Source organism: Thunnus albacares, chromosome 5 (genome assembly GCF_914725855.1).
Source record: "Thunnus albacares chromosome 5, fThuAlb1.1, whole genome shotgun sequence".
In the NCBI taxonomy this organism is placed as follows: Eukaryota; Metazoa; Chordata; class Actinopteri; order Scombriformes; family Scombridae; genus Thunnus; species Thunnus albacares.
In genome coordinates, this window is record NC_058110.1 from 1,386,100 (window position 1) to 1,405,846 (window position 19,747).

Sequence of the window (19,747 nt, forward strand, 5' to 3'; positions counted from 1 at the left end):
CATAAGTTATCACGAGATGATACGACACTGTATGTCCACATATGAACTGTGTCAGGCTCATTGTCATGACAGGGATTGTCTTTGGCATTTGGAGCAGAGACAGTAGTGATGACTGTAGGCATCACAAGGCATCATTACTGCCTCTGTCAGGAAAAGCCAGTGTGTTGAAGATGAGGTGGAAACAATCTGGCTGACTGCTTTCACTAAACGAAAAATACAAAACACATTTAAACATATTCGAAATGCACAAAGTCAGTGACTCAAGAGCAAATGAGTGACTCAAATTTAAGTTTGTCAGTTTTTCATTTTTAACGCCAAAACGGAGCTGACATTAAGGCCTTATCGCTATTTGTTCAAGTTTCTTCTCTAGTGCTAATGGAGCTAACAGAGCTAATAGAGCTAACGGAGCCAACGGTGCTAATGGAACTAACAGAGCTGACAGAGCTAACAGAGCTAATAGAGCTAACAGAGCTAATAGAGCTAACGGAGCTAACAGAGCTAACTGAGCTAACAGAGCTAATGGAGCTATATGTGAGTGAAAGGTGAGAGTGAATATCATGCTGGGAAAATGTCACCAATAGAAAGGCTAGGATGTGAGTTTTTAAAAGGACTCAGCCTCGCTGAAGCAGTAATACTTATGAGCCAATCAGGTTTTGTAGATGTTTAAATATCTCACAACTGGAACGAATAGTAATGTGAATGAATAGTGACAGTAATGTGATTGGACGAGACCGTGTCTGTATGATCTGACAGACTCAGGTCTGTTGGTTCTGCACAGTGCAAAGTGCCAGTCGATCAATCAGTTGGTCCGTCTGTGAAATGCTCTTCACCATGTCAGCCAGTTCTGTTGAGTCTGTTTCAGGATGTGTCTTGTCGTCTCTGTGAGGAAGTAAGAGTGTCTTCAGTTTTACTTCACAGACACACAAACACAAACACAAACACCAGCTTTTTACTACAGTCTTACTTCTGTTCCTGTCGTAGTTTGTCGTCTCCTCATCGACTGGAGGAGAGAACGATATGATGAGGCCCTTTATGATGAGAGCAGCAGAAATAAGCATTTTCAAGATTAAATCCACTTCTGCTGGTTGAGTGCAGCCTCAACTGATGTAGCCTGCAAAACTAAAGAGGAAAAAAAAATTCAGTTATGAAACGGACAACAGGTGGAGAGTATAACATATATATAACATATTTCACATCTTAATACATTGTAGAGCAACTGCTGAGATGTCCCATCAGATCACTGATCAAAGACTGGAAACTACAGGCTTACTGGACTTCATTCATGACTTCTCTTTACTGTGTCCTGGTGCATTGAAACAGAAATGAAAGTCCTGGAAACATTGTAGACTTTCTCTAACCAGTCTGTCCTTGAGGAGTAAAAATCAAGCTGGAGACCTCGGTGTGATCCTGCCACATGAACACTCACCAGGTTGAACAGACGCTCTCATACTATCCCTTCACTTCAATCTCTTCATAGGATCCAGTTTAATGTTCTCAGATTGACAGAGCATTACACGGTCAGGATCCTGCACATGTGGCTGATCTACTAGAGCTTTACTCATCAGTTCACTCTCCAGGGTCAAACATGCTGAAGTTGCTGTCTGTCCCATGTAGCCACCTTAAGACCCGTGGTGATCGAGCTTCAGATGTAGCAGCTAAACTGAGGAACGCTCTGCCTGCAGCCTCACAGTCTGCAGCTCTACAGTGTCTTACTTACTCAGAAACTTCAGTGTTATTCTGGATTCAGACCTATATTTCAGTAGTCACATGAAATCAATAATAAAATCAGCCTCCTACCACCAGACTGGTCTACTGCAGTGGACTGTTGACAGCTCTGTCAGGGTTGTTAACAAGGACCAAAAGAGCTCAGCATATAACTCCAGTTCTCAGATCACGACACTGGTTACCAGTTTCTCAGAGAATCACCTTCACAATATTACTTCTTTTCCATAAATCACTGAACAGTTGAGGTCTAAGATACATATCAGATCTCCTGATCCAGTACGAACCCTGCAGACCTCTCAGAGGTGAACTCAGCGATGAAGACATAGAAGGACTGGTGACCAGTAGATTCAGGGTTCTGCACTTGGAAATCATCAACAACATCAGTCAGAATTGTTTTTTTGTTTTATTTTGTTTTTTTTTTACGTGTGCACAGAATGTTGTCTCACCAGAAGAGGAGGAGGAGGAGGAGGAGGAGGAGGAGGAGGGGACATTCAGGTTACTCTTCAAACACACCACCAGGATCATGAAGGGAACCACTGACTGGAAAGAACACAAACACACCAGATCACTAATGCACACTAGATCAGCTGACCCTCAGAGATTCACTTCCCACTAGAGACGTTTTCCTAGAACTCACAGAGAATTACGTAATCAGACTTCTCAGATTGTTGTACAAGTGCAGTTTGATCCTGCTGGAAAAGATTTAACAAAAAATGTGAAATAATTTGTGTTATATTCATAATTCATCATTATTCCAGTTAACAAGAAGTTCACAGTGAAAAGTGCATTAATACAAACTGTAACTATTTATGTGACTAACCAGTACAACAGCTGCATCTGGTGATTTATGACACTTCAGTCCCAGATGTGCAGAAAACACATGAATATGTATACAAAATAAAAGCCAAGTAAAAAGGTCAAAAATCTAATATGAGCAGAGTTTGAAGTAGAGCTACAATGTTCATGAGAAATTATATTTTGATAATGGATTCATTGTTTCCTTCTTTTTAAAGAAATATGCTCATATGAGAGGTGAGAATAATGATAATAGATCGTATATAAATACTGACATGAACATCTCAAAGGACTTTTCAAATGTCACAACTCTTTGATCACATTCATGAAGCTGCATAAACATAAACTGCATAAATGTCAGTAACTATGGTCAGATTATGTAGAAATGAAATACATAGTGCTATAAAAATCTAGATTCAAGAATGACATCATTATAATGGGCAGGTCTCTGTACCGCTGACTCATCTTGTCACACCCTGCCTGGACTTTGTGTGTTTTTTGGTCTCTTTATGTTCTTGTGTTCTTTGGGGTCTCCTGGTTTGCACTTCTGTTTAGTCCTTCGGTTCATATGGGTCTTGTTATGTTTGGGTGGTGGGTTTGAACTGCCTTTTGTTGTTTAGCCTGGTGTGTTGTGTACGTTAGTTTGGGTTCATGATGGTTCAGGTTGGTGAGGGTTGTATTTAGAGTATTGTGTTTTTTGGGGTTTTGGTTTTGTTACTGTGTTTCCCCTGTGTGTTCATGTTCTCCTCCTCACCTGCCCTGCTTCACCCTCGTTAGCCCTGCTCTGCTCTGTCTTCCCCACACCTGCCCTGTAACAGTCTCGTCAGCCCTGCTCTGCTTCCTGTGTTTCCCTCAGCCAATCACTCCCAGCCTGCCCTTGTGTCTCGTCACCTGTTCCCCATTCCCTCATTAGTTTAGTCTATATTTGAGGTCTGGTTTTGAGTTGAGTCTTTGTTGGATCATTTGTGTTGTCTCGTCTGCTAGTTCTGTTCAGCTCTGTTTGTCTGTACTTGACCATCTATGATTAAAGGAGATTTTTGTCAAATCTGCGTTTGGGTCGACTCCTGCTACCTCACCTGACACATCTTATCATCCTGACACTGATCACATCATCACAATACTCACCCTGTTAAATCCATGATGTTTCTCCTTCATTCAGAACCAAATGTTGTACGTGGTTTGCCATCATAAACATGAAAATATGATGTATTCTCTGTGTTTTACAGACTGTCTGAGTGAGCTGATGAAGCTCATGTTTGATGAGGCGTCTGTTACAGCAGCCCAGTAGTATCAGTATCAGGAAGTCTTGGTCTGTCTGTCTCTGTCTGGTTGAGTTTGTATCACTTCAGCTATTTAATAACTTTTCAAAGAGGCTGATGAAACATGTCAGAAGGTCATCGTCTCTCTTCTTCATCTGTTCCAGATGTGGAGGCTTCTGTCTCGTCTCATAGGACCTGTTTGATGAAGCAGCTCCTCCAGCTGGATGAACGTTCCCTCCCACAACGTCTGCTGCTGTTATTCCTCTGACTCCACTAACAATAAATATAAAAACTTCAATATCAACTGTCTGTGACTCTGGTTCAGACATGTTTTATGTTGTTTTACTGTTTATTTTGTAAGTTGTCCTGTTGAACTCAGCGTTAGCATGTCAAGTGTCTGATGTGGCTGACTGTGATTGTTGTTTGTTGTTTGTTGTTTGTTTGTCAGCGTCACCAGTGATGATCACTGGTCTCAGGTTTGTAGTCACTGAACATTCAGACTCAGTAGAATTAACATTTCTTTGATTTGATTGGTCTGAAGTTTGCAGGATTTGCTTGATTAATGTTTTAACATTTGTGAAGATGAACTCTGGTGTTTATCACTGTGACATGAAATTAGGTTTTTAAATGTGGAACAGTGATTGTTGAGTGATGAATCTGTTTGATTCCTGTCACAGTTTGTGTTTGTTCAGTAACTAAAGAGTGCAATCATTTATCATCATCATCATCATCACTGATGAAGCTGAATCATCCTAGAGCTCTACATTAAGAGCATGGTAGGTACAATCACTGAGATCATGAGAGGTGAGAATAATGAAAATAGATTGTGTATAAATACTGACATGAACATGTCAAAGGACTCTCTGATCACATTCATGAAGCTGCATAAACTCTGTGTTCTTTACAAAAAAGACTTATTTAAATGTCAGTAACTATGGTCAGATTATGTAGAAATGAAATACATAGTGCTATAAAAATCTAGATTCAAGAATGACATCATTATAATGGGCAGGTCTCTGTACCGCTGACTCATCTTGTCACACCCTGCCTGGACTTTGTGTGTTTTTTGGTCTCTTTATGTTCTTGTGTTCTTTGTGGTCTCCTGGTTTGCACTTCTGTTTAGTCCTTCGGTTCATATGGGTCTTGTTATGTTTGGGTGGTGGGTTTGAACTGCCTTTTGTTGTTTAGCCTGGTGTGTTGTGTACGTTAGTTTGGGTTCATGATGGTTCAGGTTGGTGAGGGTTGTATTTAGAGTATTGTGTTTTCTGGGTTTTGGTTTTGTTACTGTTTCCCCCCTGTGTGTTCATGTTCTCCTCCTCACCTGCCCTGCTTCACCCTCGTTAGCCCTGCTCTGCTCTGCGTCTTCCCCACACCTGTCCTGTATCAGTCTCGTCAGCCCTGCTCTGCTTCCTGTGTTTCCCTCAGCCAATCACTCCCAGCCTGCCCTTGTGTCTCGTCACCTGTTCCCCATTCCCTCATTAGTTTAGTCTGTATTTAAGGTCTGGTTTTGAGTTGAGTCTTTGTTGGATCATTTGTGTTGTCTTGTCTGCTAGTTCTGTTCAGCTCTGTTTGCCTGTACTTGACCATCTATGATTAAAGGAGATTTTTGTCAAATCTGCATTTGGGTCCACTCCTGCTTCCTCACCTGACACATCTTATCATCCTGACACTGATCACATCATCACACTACTCACCCTGTTAAATCCATGATGCTTCTCCTTCATTCAAAACCAAATGTTGTACGTGGTTTGCCATCATAAACATGAAAATATGATGTATTCTGTTACTGCAGCCCAGTAGTATCAGTATCAGGAAGTCTTGGTCTCCACAGCTCCGCTACCAGCTGACACATCCTCAGTATAGAAACCATTATGACAGAAACATTATGGCTTTGCTACTTTGTGAATTATTTAGATACACTTTATGTTTCCATTTCATTGGCTATTAATAAAGTGCATCATTTTAAGGAGGGTTTTAGTCATTTTTAAATTTAGCAGTAAGGTAATATCATGTTCATAAAGGTTTTATGTAATTACTGTTTAAACAGGTGATTATTTGATCTCATGCATGTAGAATTAACATCCTGACTGTGAGAATGTTTGTAAATGACTACAAGTAATAAATAATGACTGCAAGTATCACAAGACATTTATCTCAAGGTCCAACTTTACTACTGTGTTGACAGATCACAATATTAAATACACAATATTCCTTTACAGCATTTTAAAAGGGTATCTAACAGATCATCTGCAGCTTTGACAAACATTTATGTGAAAAAGTTATTCTGTCAAACATGGACACAACAATCATCAACTATATTATTACTTTGATTACTATCATATGTTTATTAGGTGTCTTTTTACCAGAAATACATTCTTGACTAATATTTCATTAGTTTTATTTGTTTCATATTGTGCGTCTACATCCTGACAGTGACTATAAGTGTTACATGTTAGCTCTGCTCTCTAACGTTAGTGTGGAAGTGAGTAAACCAACAGGAGGATCAGAGGTTACTGAGGTTTGGCAGATCCTTGTTCCTGCAGGAGGAAGGTGGGTTATTGACTGCTGGTTCACTGGTGGACTGAAGCAGGAACTACTGACAACAACTGACATTTATTGTTTTCATGTATTTCAGAGCTGCTTCTCTGCTGGTAGGACCAGGTATTTTAACATGTAATCAGTATGTATTTTAATATTTGTGTAATAAAGTGTTTTTAAGATTGTTAATATTTGCTTCCCTGCAGATTAGCTGCTCTTGCTGTGAGACTATTTTCATTGTTGCTTGTTTGTTTTTTGGGTGTTTCTCTTTCTGTTAAGTGAACTGGTAGCAGACAGAATATACGTGTACTGTCCTCGGAGCGGACTACTTTTCTTTTTGTTTTATTGTCAGTCTGCTTGCTGTTCCCACCCGTCACGAACGTTACTCAGGTTCAGTCAGGCTGAAGGTCTGATGTGGTTGTTGATCGTCTGCAGTGAAAATGATCACATGTAAACTTTGGAATCTATTAACTCATCGTTGATGACAGTGTCACTGGTGTGTTTAGTGAAACTCAGCCCGTCCTGTTAATGACAGCTGGGAGGTCAACTGTGAGGAGGTTCAGGTGGGCAAATATAAATCGTCAAACAGAAGTTTTGTCTTAAAAATATTTACTCTTTAGCTGCTTTATGCTGCTGACCTGCAGTGGGTCCAGCATGTTGGTGTATTTGGCAGGACTAGCTAAGCACTCATGTTATGTTTTGGTGGGAGTGGATGGCAGTGTGGAGGTTTTTTTGGGGGGGTTTGTTTTTTTTTGATAATGTGAAACAGCAAAAGCAGCGGTGGGTCAGACCATCTGACTGAGAAGATCAGGACCATAGTTTTCTTCTCAGGTCAATGAAGCAGTGCATACATGAAGTGGAGCAGCTGCAGAGACACTCAACAACTTCTCCACCAGGACCTTCCAGCAGTACCACAGACACTGTTGAGACTAAGGTACCTCTAATCTGGATACAGCAGACTCTCCTACTCTGGAGGAATGGATTAAACTGATTGAGAACCACATCCAATTGAAACCTACTGAAAAAGAAAGTCAGTTGTCTGTATCACCATTTGGAAGGGGCAGCCCACATAGAGGTTGAATATCTGCCTAAACAGGAGAGGGAGACTGTTGATGGTGTATTTAGTTTTGAGAGAAGTATATGGATGTTAACACTCACTAATCTTCCTTTAGTGCAGGTTTTTGAACTGTAAACAACATGAGAGAGAGTCATTGTTAGATTATTCCCATGCCTGGATGTCCCTGATGGATCAGATTGTAGGATCACAGTTGTACAATCAGTGACCAGTTTGGCGAGGGTGTCAGGGATCACAGTCTGAGTATAAGACCGAGAGACAACGTTAGTTTAAACCCTCAGTGGACAGTTCAGGATGTATGCAGGGAGGCTGTTCAGTGGACATGTGAAGGCCAGTCATTTAATCTGAAGGACACTGAGGTGCTGTTACCTGCCAGCGCCACTAGGAGGATCCTTACTGAAAACGGGCTTGATAGTGTTTTATATATATTTAATGTGAGATATCTATATTATATCTAAAAAATATAAGAACATAACTTTAGATATAATTATAGTTAATTACAATATATAACCATTATCATTAATATATTATACATGTCTTAACATGCTAATAATAATAATAATAATAATAATAATAATAATAATAATAATAATTTAAAAGGCAGAAGTGTATGTTTTATGTTGTTAAAATCTCAGTGTTGATTTATAAGTATTTTGTGAACCTTTAACAGACATAGAACAAACATTATTTCAACGTTGGAGAACAGTTGTAACCGCAGTGTTTACATTAAAAAATGAGCACGTGCACACCTGAGGTGATTGTTATATGTTAGATTGTTAGACTCCAGTATAAACCAGCACATCAGTAACAAGCTACTGGTATTCAGCATGATGAAACATTGACTTTATATCTGCTGGTGTCTGAATTTAGATTTCATTATTGAGTTAATACGATCACAAGAGTCGACCTACATTTACAGTCACCGTGTAATTACTGATCATCTGTAATTATACTGACAATTATAATGTGAAGTATTGCAGTGATTAGATTCAGGGGTATTTTTTGAGGTTCCTTGTCAGAGAGGGCGAACAGCAGACTTGTTGGAGGTGAAGATGACGTACACATGTCATCATAGTCATAACTTTTAATATTATAACCTATAAGAACACACTGAACAACACGAGGGTCGAAAATAAACAAACAGAATTCAGAGAAATGTTTTCCAAAATAGAAATGACCCATTTCAAGATTAAACTGGGATTAAATCTCCCCTAATCAGTGTGACGTCGTTGTGACGTAAAGCTTTTCATCACACAATAAAACGCTCAATAGACGAAGCTTCAAAATGGCCGCAGTCACTGTCGACGTCACGGCGACGTATATGTGCTTACAGGGAATATATGTCGACTGAAGATTATCATTGAATTACAACTTTATGTAGAAATGAACTGAAATGCGCAAAACCCTGAAATACATCACAAAACAATACAGAGAAATAAATCAATACGAGCTGTGATTAGTGTACAAGGTCAAAAACTGTGATATTCATTCTTTATTAGCCTGAAAGTGCAGAGAGTTGTGTTGTTGCATTCATTCATTCTTTGTTCCAAGTTTTGTCTGATGCCAGTGTTTTATTTCTCTACATAACTTTTCTTCTGTGCCAGTAGTTGCAGTAGTCCAGAGTCAGGGTCCAGCTGGATCAGACACGTTTAATAAAGTCCCTGTTCTGGCTTCGCGGTCCGGATCAGCTGTGGGTCCAGGTGGAGGCTGGATGTGGACTCTCGGATGTGTTGTGGGCTGTACCTGGACTGGTGAGTCTCGGCTTCCTGTGTGAATAGTAAATGCAAACCACGTGGTGTGAAAGCAGACTGCAGCTTCTTTTGTTCAAATCAATCAAACCGGAGACGGACGGAGAGCTGCTGAATCAGGAAATCCCGGTACATGATTTATTGTAAGCTTTATGAAATTACAAGTAACCTCACCCGAAATCAGAGAGGCTGAGAGTACTTTAAACCTAATATGCGTCCAATCAAGAAAATGTTGACAAAGTTTTAGTAGTAGCATCGTTTGATGTAGTAACGTTATAGGCTCTATATTTAGAGCGGCTGTTAGCTTAACGTATAGTAGCAAGGTAACGTTAGCTTAATCAAGTCCGCTTTTTTGTCTCATACACGCTTATTCAGTCTGAGGTCTTTGCTGTTTACGATCACCTTGCTCGTACTTTGCCTTGCTGGTTTGTGAAGCGGCCAACTATATAAGTTCATATGTTGCGCGTTAGCACGTCAGCTAGCTGGCTACCCAACCATTATGTGAACAAAGAGCGACAGTGGTCGGCTGCTTAGCCTAATGAAGCTAGCAGCTAGCGTCGACACGGACACCGGTTGTCCGGTACATGTTTTAGTTTGCTGCTTGTTTTTATTTAGTTCATTTAGTTTTACTATTCATTCATTACTCAGACATTGAAGAGAGTTATTTGAGGAAATGAGCCAACATTTAAATTGTAAAGGCTGGTAGTTGACAATAGAGGTAACCTGTGTAGTAAACTTAGTTCCGTTAACATTACCACTCACTCACCAGCAGGTAGCGGCTTGAGAGCCTGTTTAAAGTCTGTATTGTTCACTTGTTGAAGTTAATTTACCGCAAAGCAGAAGCATCAAAGCTATTGTCTTCATGATGCTCTAACAGCCTGCTCATGAGTTGATCTGTGTGTTTCTGGCATATTTTATATAGCTGTTAGTTTTAATGTGGCTGTTTCATTTGTCTTTGTGCTTTTCTACAAACATGATTGATCCTGTGAATCATGCAGTTTTACTAAAGTAGTCTTGAATGTTTTAATGTGATATGTAATATCTCCCACTTGCTTTGTTCTTAATATTTGTCTTTGCTGTGGCTCAATATCCCTGCAGATTGTTACGTTTCATTGTTTATTTGAAGATTTTGGCTCAAGTTCAGCCACTGAACTACAGATTGTTGCTCTCTGTATTTACTGATCATCGTCTTCTCACAAACAGCTTCTGATTGAAAAATGCCACGTAAGAAGGTGACAGATGTGTCGGGGAACGGTGGGATGAAAAAGAAGAGGGCCAGTGGTAAGAGGAAAGAGAGGGACTTCAGTAGCGATGATGAGTTTGACTACGAGCAGGAGAACAATAAGAAGCCTGGAAAACCTGCCGCCAAGTCCGGTCTGCAGCCCATCACCGTGGCAGACGACGTCAAAGAGAAAATAGTGAGTTTGATGTCTTAACACGGACCATTGTGATATTTTATTAATGTCAATATTTTATTTTTTTTTTACATTAGACTACAATGTATACGCGTTTTTATGTCATTGACTTTGTGTCCTTTCTACAGAAACTTGAGTGCCCAAAGGTGAAAGGTCAACTGCTCATCTTTGGAGCCACTAACTGGGATTTGATTGGAAGAAAGGAGGTGCCCAAACAACAAGGTAAAATATTTAAATATCACAGATACCTGAGGCTGATAACTCCATTTTTAAACAATCATTAATATCATCATAGTAAAGTAACTTCTTCCTGTTAGCAGGCGTTGGCCTGGTGCAGCCATGTGAAGTCTAATCAGTGACAGACATTAGCTTATTCTCCTGATTAAAATATTGAAATGACGAAAGAAAGAGAACAGGTGTACTTTCCAAAATGTTGAACTACTCCTTTAATTAAACTTGCTGATGAACCTCGTTAGCTTGTTTAGGCTCCGCTGCCTCCTGAAAACAAGTCTTCACAGATGTATCACAGTCGCCGCCGTCTGGGATCCCTCAGTTCTGATTAAGAGATTCTTACATTGATGCCGAATAGTTCAAGAGGGACTGTGATTCAACTAGTAATCGATTTACTTTTGATCTCAATCTTCACTGTGTCTTAAAGCAGTGCAGTGAACACAGACCTCCTGTAGTGATACTTAGTGATCGGGCTTTGACGTGATGTATTGGTCCTCTGCATTGAACAGTCAGACAGAATCAATAAAGGACTGATCAGCTGCTCCAGTGTGTCTGACTGAGGATGTCAACATGTTAGATGTACATGTGTCTTTGTTTGGGATGCACTAGGCCACACATGTTCAAGCCAGTGAGATCCCATTAATTGATTGTGACAGTAATGTCTATTCATATGTATGCATGTTGTGTGCTGCTCCCCCCTGCAGTGGGCCCTCTGATGCCTGGGGCAGGCTGCCGACTGCCTTGTTCCATCCTTGCCTCCCTACTCTGGTACACACTGATAAATCTGCTTTGTTGAGACTGGATGGGGGTTGGGGGTGTCGGCAGGAGCAGCTGCATAGACAAAGACCATCTCTAGATGGGCGATATGCTGCGCCTGCCAGAGCACCAACAACACGTTGAAATCATTCCTTTGTTAGGCTCTTGATTATATAAAGCTTTAGTGGAGTATTTTTAGCAATCGGTGTACAAGTATAGCAGCAGTTAGTCTGGAATTAAAAGTGGCGTCTTCTGGTAAACTTCCTGTTAATCTCAGTGATGTCGATTTATTCAATTAACTGACAGATTTAACAATCACACACTCCTGATAGTGTTATCAAGATAACGAGTGCAGTTCAGCTTTGTGATCTAACCAGAAATATAAACATAGTTTCTATTAAAGAAAAAAAAAACATTTTCATTTAAAGGCAGGTTTTATTCTATATTTTTCTTATAAATCCCATGAAAAGATCAAAACAAATGTTAGTTTGTGTCCCAGTACTGTCTGTGGCACTGGTTCCACTGGTTCCTGCTGAAGACTTCAATGTTGAACAACTCAAAAATAAATAGTTTTTTTTTTTTTTTTTCAAAAAGGCTCAGTAATTTCCTTTTAAAAAAAGGGACTATTTTCAGGGGTGGATTAATCCGCATTTCTGGCAGCAGGACAGTGTATGTGGGAGTGTTTCTGTGACACAGAGGAGGGAGACGTATCAGGCTGTAAGAGTTAGTAAGTTCTCAAAATATTCAAAGTAACAGTAGCAGACAGGAGAATGATCCCAATCCTGAACTCACTGTGTTGAAGGGGGGAGTGTTTGGTTGAAGAGGGGGGGGGACATACGTCAGCCTGAAGCCTGGAGGGTGGGGTGGGGGGCAACATGCTCCATGTGGATCTATTTCCCTTTTGATTTTGGAGATAATACAATAATAAAATCTATTGATACATTTATATGTGGAATTTGATCAAACATTTCTATCAGTGTCAATTCACACAGAATAATTAAATGAATGTTTTTAGACTCTAGATCATAGAGAAATACCTCGGTGGCTGTGGTTTGGGTTTTATTAGGACGCAGTATTTAGTAAATTGTTCATGTTCTCCACCCACTCATACTAAGACAGTCAAAGCAACATGAATCAGGTCTTGACGTCTGATGCACATATGAAATGTTTCATTGTGTGTGTGTGTGTGTGTGTGTTTCCAGCGGCTTTCCGCAACCTGGGCCAGAATCTGTGGGGTCCTCACCGCTACGGGTGTCTGAATGATGTCCAGGTCAGCTGTGTGATGGCGGGCCCCTGTGCTGCACACAGTCTCCTCCTGACCACTGAGGGAAAGCTGTGGAGCTGGGGTAAGTTACACTCACAGCCCTGATTGACAGCAAGTGGATTTGTATGCAGGTTTTTGTCAGTGTTTGAGTCCAGAGTGCAAGGAGTGGTCCATCAATGAGCTCTTTGTTTCTGGCGTCCTCAGGTCGTAATGACAAAGGTCAGCTGGGTCACGGTGACACCAAGCGCCTGGAGGCTCCCAAGTTAATCGAGGGCCTGGCAGATCATGTGATTGTTGCTGCAGCCTGCGGACGCAATCACACCCTGGCACTCACAGGTAGACTGCACCATCATACGTGCTTATCATGGGGGGGGTGGTCACTGAATGAATGGTAGTGTGATTGTATTGGTTACCAAAGTCACAGAATGATGTTTGTTGCTGTCATACTCTTCCTCAGAGGACGGCACCGCGTACTCTTTTGGTGAGAACAAGCTGGGTCAGCTCGGCCAAGGCAACCAGACTGATGCGGTCCTCAGCCCAGCACCAGTAAGCCATCACTGTGACACCTGCTACACACTGAAACCAGGGGACATACTGTCACTCATCATCCATATCTCTGCTTGCTAGATCTTGTTACGTTGGCAAAGGTCCAGTTGATCCAACCCAAACACATTATTACATCAATAAATATCCATGAGTGGATGTTGCATCATTTCATATTAGCCAGCAGATGTCTTAGTCTTCCAACGTGTTCTCCATCGTAACTCGCGTTAGCATGTAAACATTAGCCACATCTTGGTCAATATGGTGGCTGTGCTCTGATTGACACCTCACTTGACCCAATAGGAGCCTCCATGTCTTGTCCATAACCTACAATAACCAACGAGAGTCTCCATTGAAATGGCCTTTTTTTTAGAAGACGCCTAGACATACTCTTAGAGAAACATGTAAAATATTCATCTGTGTGGTTTTGTCATTACATTTAAACTTGGACTGGTAAGGCTCCATGCTGTGGTCCGGTTGAGTTTTCCAGCTATAAGTCATCTGCAGGCATCTGTTAGCAAAAACATGTTCAGATTATGTTCAGACTTGTATGACTCAATGCCAGTAAGACTTAAAGTGATTCTGACTGTTGGGGATAAAGCTTCAGTGTTTCCTTTCAGAAGAGACTAAAGCCATGCATTTACTCCTGATGTTAATGTAGATGTTTACTATCCAGTTAGATAATGATAATGTAGATGTTTACTATCCAGTTAGATGATGATAATGTAGATGTTTACTATCCAGTTAGATGATGATGATAATGTAGATGTTTACTATCCAGTTAGATGATGATGATAATGTAGATGTTTACTATCCAGTTAGATGATGATGATAATGTAGATGTTTACTATCCAGTTAGATGATGACAATGTAGATGTTTACTATCCAGTTAGATGATGATGATGATAATGTAGATGTTTACTATCCAGTTAGATGATGATGATAATGTAGATGTTTACTATCCAGTTAGATGATGATGATAATGTAGATGTTTACTATCCAGTTAGATGATGATAATGTAGATGTTTACTATCCAGTTAGATGATGACAATGTAGATGTTTACTATCCAGTTAGATGATGATGCTAATGTAGATGTTTACTATCCAGTTAGATGATGATGATAATGTAGATGTTTACTATCCAGTTAGATGATGATAATGTAGATGTTTACTATCCAGTTAGATGATGATGATAATGTAGATGTTTACTATCCAGTTAGATGATGATAGTGTAGATGTTTACTATCCAGTTAGATGATGATAATGTAGATGTTTACTATCCAGTTAGATGATGATGATAATGTAGATGTTTACTATCCAGTTAGATGATGATAGTGTAGATGTTTACTATCCAGTTAGATGATGATAATGTAGATGTTTACTATCCAGTTAGATGATGATGATAATGTAGATGTTTACTATCCAGTTAGATGATGATGATAATGTAGATGTTTACTATCCAGTTAGATGATGATAGTGTAGATGTTTACTATCCAGTTAGATGATGATAATGTAGATGTTTACTATCCAGTTAGATGATGATAGTGTAGATGCACTACTACTACTACTACTACTACTACTACTACTACACTTATGACTGGTTTTACTGGAGTCGTCAGTAACCACCGTCTTCAAGGATGTGTTTAATAGTTTAAAGACAACATCAGAGGTCTACGGCACAGAGGAATGAATATATATATATATATACACACACACACACACACACACACTTGTTAGTAGAATGAGTTCATTGAATTTTGTCCTCTTTCTTTCTCTCATTGTAATCGAGGGCTTCACCCTCAATGATTTCTGAGTTTAAATAAAGACAAATATTGTTGGTTTGGATCCAAACATGAGATTGTTGACAATAAGACAAACATAGAAAATCAGCAGTCCTTATCCTTCAGATGATATGAACAGGTGGCAGTATATATATATATATATATATATATGTATATAATGTTAACTACCAACCTATTTCATTTTTATTTATTTGACTTTTGTTTTTCTAGTTTACTGCTGCAGTGTTAAACTGATCCTCTGCCTGTATGTTGGTGTTAATGTTGGTGGATTCATACATTTTTAAACAGTTTATTTCTGTACCTGCTGCTGATTCACTAATTATGATCCACTGACCTTGTGCCACTGTAATTTAGCATCACTTCATGTTGGTGTGCAGTATATAAACATTAGTGGTAACAGTACAGACGGGCTGATTCACATAGACAATTGTGATGACAACCAGTGACTGTAACTCCAGTCAAAACTCTTCTTTCCTCCAGAGAAACAGATGAAAGAGAACACAGAAAGTAGTTAGAAAACACACACACAACCTCTCAGAGGCGTCATAGTAAACATGTTGGTGTTTCTCCTCTGTTCCTCTAGATCTCCTACAATGGCCAGCCGCTGGTGAAGGTGGCCTGTGGTGCAGAGTTCAGCATGGTGGTGGACTGCAAAGGAAACCTCTACTCCTTTGGCTGCCCAGAGTACGGACAGCTGGGTACGTTCCCCACATGCACATCTGTTGTTTTAATGTGTCTGCTTTGTTAAAAGTCTGCTGATCAGTGGGACAGATGGGAGAATGTTTGTGTTGGTTTGTTAATAATACTGCGTATAGCTGAAGGAGGCCAATGTTTGTGCTCTCACCTTCCTCATTGCAGGTCACAACAGTGACGGGAAGTTCATAGCTCGTGCTCAGCGCATCGAGTTTGACTGTGAGCTCATTCCTCGGCGGGTCGCCATCTTCATCGAGAAGTCCAAGGACGGTCAGGTCATGCCTGTGCCCAACGTGGTGGTGCGAGATGTGGCCTGTGGGGCGAACCACACGGTGAGAAGACACTTCTATCCAACTTTGTCCATAGACAGTGAAGGCACCACGCTGTTATCCTCAATACTGAGCATTAAAACTAGTGTGTGTGTGTTTGCAGTTGGTGCTGGACTCTCAGAAGCGGGTCTTCAGCTGGGGTTTCGGTGGGTACGGACGTCTGGGACACACGGAGCAGAAAGACGAGATGGTTCCCCGCCTGGTCAAACTGTTTGACTTCCCTGGACGCGGTGCCAGTCAGATCTATACAGGCTACCAGTGTTCCTTCGCTGTCAGCGAGATGGGTAAGAGCCCTGATGATTACAGACAAATAATATTCATACTACAAGTAATGTGTACAGTAGATGTCTGACCAGCGTTGTATTCACAGGGGGTCTGTTCTTCTGGGGGGTGACAAACACATCCAGAGAATCAACCATGTACCCCAAAGCTGTGCAGGATCTGTGTGGCTGGAAGATCCGCAGTCTGGCATGTGGGTGAGTGACATGAACTGGTTGGTTTTTCATTTGTGTGGTGGACATTTTACTCCTCATGTCCAGTGGAGACGTTTGAGAAGCGGAGCGTCTCTCCTTCAGCAAACACTTCTATTATATAGTCCAGAGCTGTTAGAATCTGAGTGTATTTATCTTTAAGGACACTTCAGTTCAGTCAGGCTGTATGCAGCAGCTCACCACCAGATCAACACACAGATCACAACACTGAAAACATTCACAGGCTGTTAGCTTAAAAGCTAAATGTGTCATTGGTCATAAATAAAGAACTATAATAACTAAGTTGAACCATCTAACAAACTGAGATCTTAAGGTTCAGACACACATGGATTCACCAACAAGACACTGGGCCTCATGCAAGAACATTGTCTTAATTTTATCCTAAAACACTTTTCTGAGGTTTGTTTGTACGATCGATCCGAGTCAGACTCTTAACTGCCTGAACTCGTCCTGACTGGCTGGTTCCAGCCTGATGAATAACACCTGTTCATCAGTAGATGCACATTAGTGAGATGTGATCACTAGTATGATCCACATGTCCATATAAGGCTCCATGTTCTGCTCTGTTTGTGGGCGAGTTTCATTCACTAAAATGTTACCGAAGTGTAAAAACACTGCAGAGCTTCAAGTCGTCAGCAGACAGAAACAACAGGTTGATGAGTGTCAGTAGCAGGAAACACTAAACAATTATTAAATATGAATCCAGCTGCTGATGACGTGTCATCAGAGCAGCTGAGAGAGCAAAACACTCCATGACTAATATGAGAGGAGGTCATGTGACTGTCATGGAGATATTAGAGGAGAGTATTATGGTCTGCAGGAGGTGATGCTGATGCTGGAACTACTGAAATGTAGAAGCTGCTTCACCAAAATATACCAATAAACATCTAAAAAACCTTTCAGTAAACTGGCAGCCAGTCATTTACTTATATATTTAATTTTTGTTAATTTCTGTGTCATATTTAAACTCCACATTGATTCAGATTAGGACATTATAATATATATATATTTCTCCCAGTGAAGAAGGCCAGAGATGATCTATTCATGACTGGTAAAGTTCCTTCATTCCTGAGAGAAAACTGCTGAACGCCACTAATCTATCAGTCCGATGCTTCTTGCACGAGGCTCAGTGTGAACAGAGCAGCTCACCAGCTGACATCCATGAGCTGATTGTGCCCTCTGCTGTACAAAGTGTGTATTAGTTGAGGGATAGCGTTAGTACCACTGATAATAGATCAATAACAACATGAGGCCACGTACTGCAGCTGGTCATGTGTCTGTATTGTGATGTTTCATATGATGTGCAACACTTTGACTGTGTGTGTTTGTGTTGAACAGGAAGAGCAGCATAATTATCGCTGCAGATGAGAGCACCATCAGCTGGGGCCCCTCGCCCACATTCGGAGAGCTGGTAAGACCTGAAGCCTCGGCACATGTGACACACTGAGGTCTGAAGCATCGCTGTCACCCTCCTCTAACAGGATGCACCGGTCCTCATCCATATGTACTGTACAGTGGAGGAAGACGGTGGTGGTGTTAACGGGAAGCTGTTGGATGTTTCAGCGTAGCCTGGTCTCTCTGACCGTGTGGTTCTGTAGAAAACTGTTCAGATATGAAATACTGCTGGATTATTGTCTGTGTTGATGGTCTGTGGCTCAGCGCTGATTCTCATGTGTTCTTCAGGGATACGGAGACAACAAACCCAAATCCTCCACCACCGCTCAGGAGGTCAAGACCTTGGATGGCATCTACATCGAGCACGTAAGTGGACATAAATCTGATCGGTCATAAAGCTGCTTGAATTCAGTAGATTTACATGCATTTACAGTAAGCAGAGAACATATGAACATGCACTGTAGTATATAAATACAGCTGATCACACATCTGGAAGAGGATGTGTGTATCTGCCGCTCTAACTGTGATTACTGAGCGTGGTGTGTCTGTTCTTGCAGGTGGTGATGGGCTACGCTCACTCTCTGATCATTGCCAGACAGGACACTGAGCAGGAACAGGAGAAACTGAAAAAGCTGCCTGAGTACAACCCCCGAACAATCTGATTGGGCCTCCAACAGCAACACCTCAACCTTTTTCACTTGAGCAGAGACCAGCGACGCGAAGCAGGAACACCTGGCCGGGTGGTGCACTAGTGGGATGGTTGAGTTCAGGGGGGAGGCACTCACAAGTCTGCAGGAAATCCACACATCTCAACTACCAGCAAACTAGTTCTCCACCAATTTGGACTCTGAAATCAGACAAACTGGGACTGGAGACGGACAGATCCTCTGGATGGTCCCGCTCTCTCAGTGAACGGTCAAGTTATCTTCACTCCTCAACCTCAAGTGAACCTGCAACAGTTTGCTTCAAGCACTTCACACCTAGCAGAGTTGTGCTTCCCAAAAACCCTTTTTCCATTTTGTAATACAGCCAAACGTTCATGTCTTCATTTCTCTTGTTCTGTTGTTTCTTCGTCTCAGTATTTGAAATGATAGAGTTGTTTGTCACATTTACGGGTGCTACAGCAGAACCCTCAGTCTTTTCCTACTGAGGGCTTTTCAAAGACCAACACTCCATACCTGTGCCTTTTTCTACGTGTATGTTCAGGATATGGAAGTTTTGTTTGTGTTGTTCCAGACTGGTCAGCTGATCAGTCTGATTTCACGTATGTGGCGGTGCGAGCAGGTATGTGTGCAGCTGCCACAGAATACAATCAGGATTTGGAACATGATGTTCTGAGTTTGTGCACTCCACTCGATGTTACATTCCTTTTGTTCTCTTCTTCCTCAGTGTTTGCATCAAAGATGCACACCTCAGTCCTTCCCAGACCACAGTGTCTGCTAGCTCTAATCTTTGCTAATATGAATTAACTATTCCAGCGCTCAAAGCGGTTTCACATGCAGGTCAGAACTTTCAGAACCAATAATGCACTGTCTGGAAACGGTTCAATGCTGGAGAAGGCTTTTTCCGAGTTTTAAAAACAGCAGAGGTGTTTTCCTCCTACCTGTACTGCATTCTTTTTTATGGAAATTTCTCTGGGTTACATTGTTTTTTCATTGAAATGGTTAATAAAGATTCATGTAAATTGA

At 41.0% G+C, this 19,747-nt stretch overlaps 1 protein-coding gene and 1 long non-coding RNA gene across 5 annotated transcripts; one reads left to right on the forward strand and one right to left on the reverse strand.

The window, feature by feature from the left end:
* Positions 1–284: 284 nt before the first annotated feature.
* LOC122983130 lies at positions 285–1,114 on the reverse strand. The gene is made up of 2 exons (XR_006403593.1): positions 965–1,114; positions 285–879 (listed from the first exon to the last, which is right to left on the reverse strand). It is a non-coding gene; the product is annotated as an uncharacterized LOC122983130 (long non-coding RNA).
* Positions 1,115–9,036: 7,922 nt separating this feature from the next.
* Positions 9,037–19,747, forward strand: rcc2 (regulator of chromosome condensation 2). Of its 4 annotated transcripts, none has more exons than XM_044352368.1 (13): positions 9,037–9,143; positions 10,344–10,558; positions 10,684–10,777; positions 12,745–12,888; positions 13,011–13,142; positions 13,264–13,352; positions 15,735–15,849; positions 16,010–16,176; positions 16,277–16,457; positions 16,544–16,649; positions 18,003–18,075; positions 18,348–18,425; positions 18,617–19,747. In XM_044352368.1, the coding sequence occupies exons 2-13, from the start codon at positions 10,358–10,360 to the stop codon at positions 18,719–18,721; spliced, it is 1,485 nt and encodes a 494-aa protein (XP_044208303.1). In that variant the 5' UTR covers positions 9,037–9,143; positions 10,344–10,357; the 3' UTR covers positions 18,722–19,747. The 4 variants fall into 4 exon arrangements, with proteins under 4 accessions (XP_044208303.1, XP_044208300.1, XP_044208301.1 ...); XM_044352365.1 differs by lacking the exon at positions 9,037–9,143 and adding an exon at positions 9,167–9,269; XM_044352366.1 differs by lacking the exon at positions 9,037–9,143 and adding an exon at positions 9,176–9,283.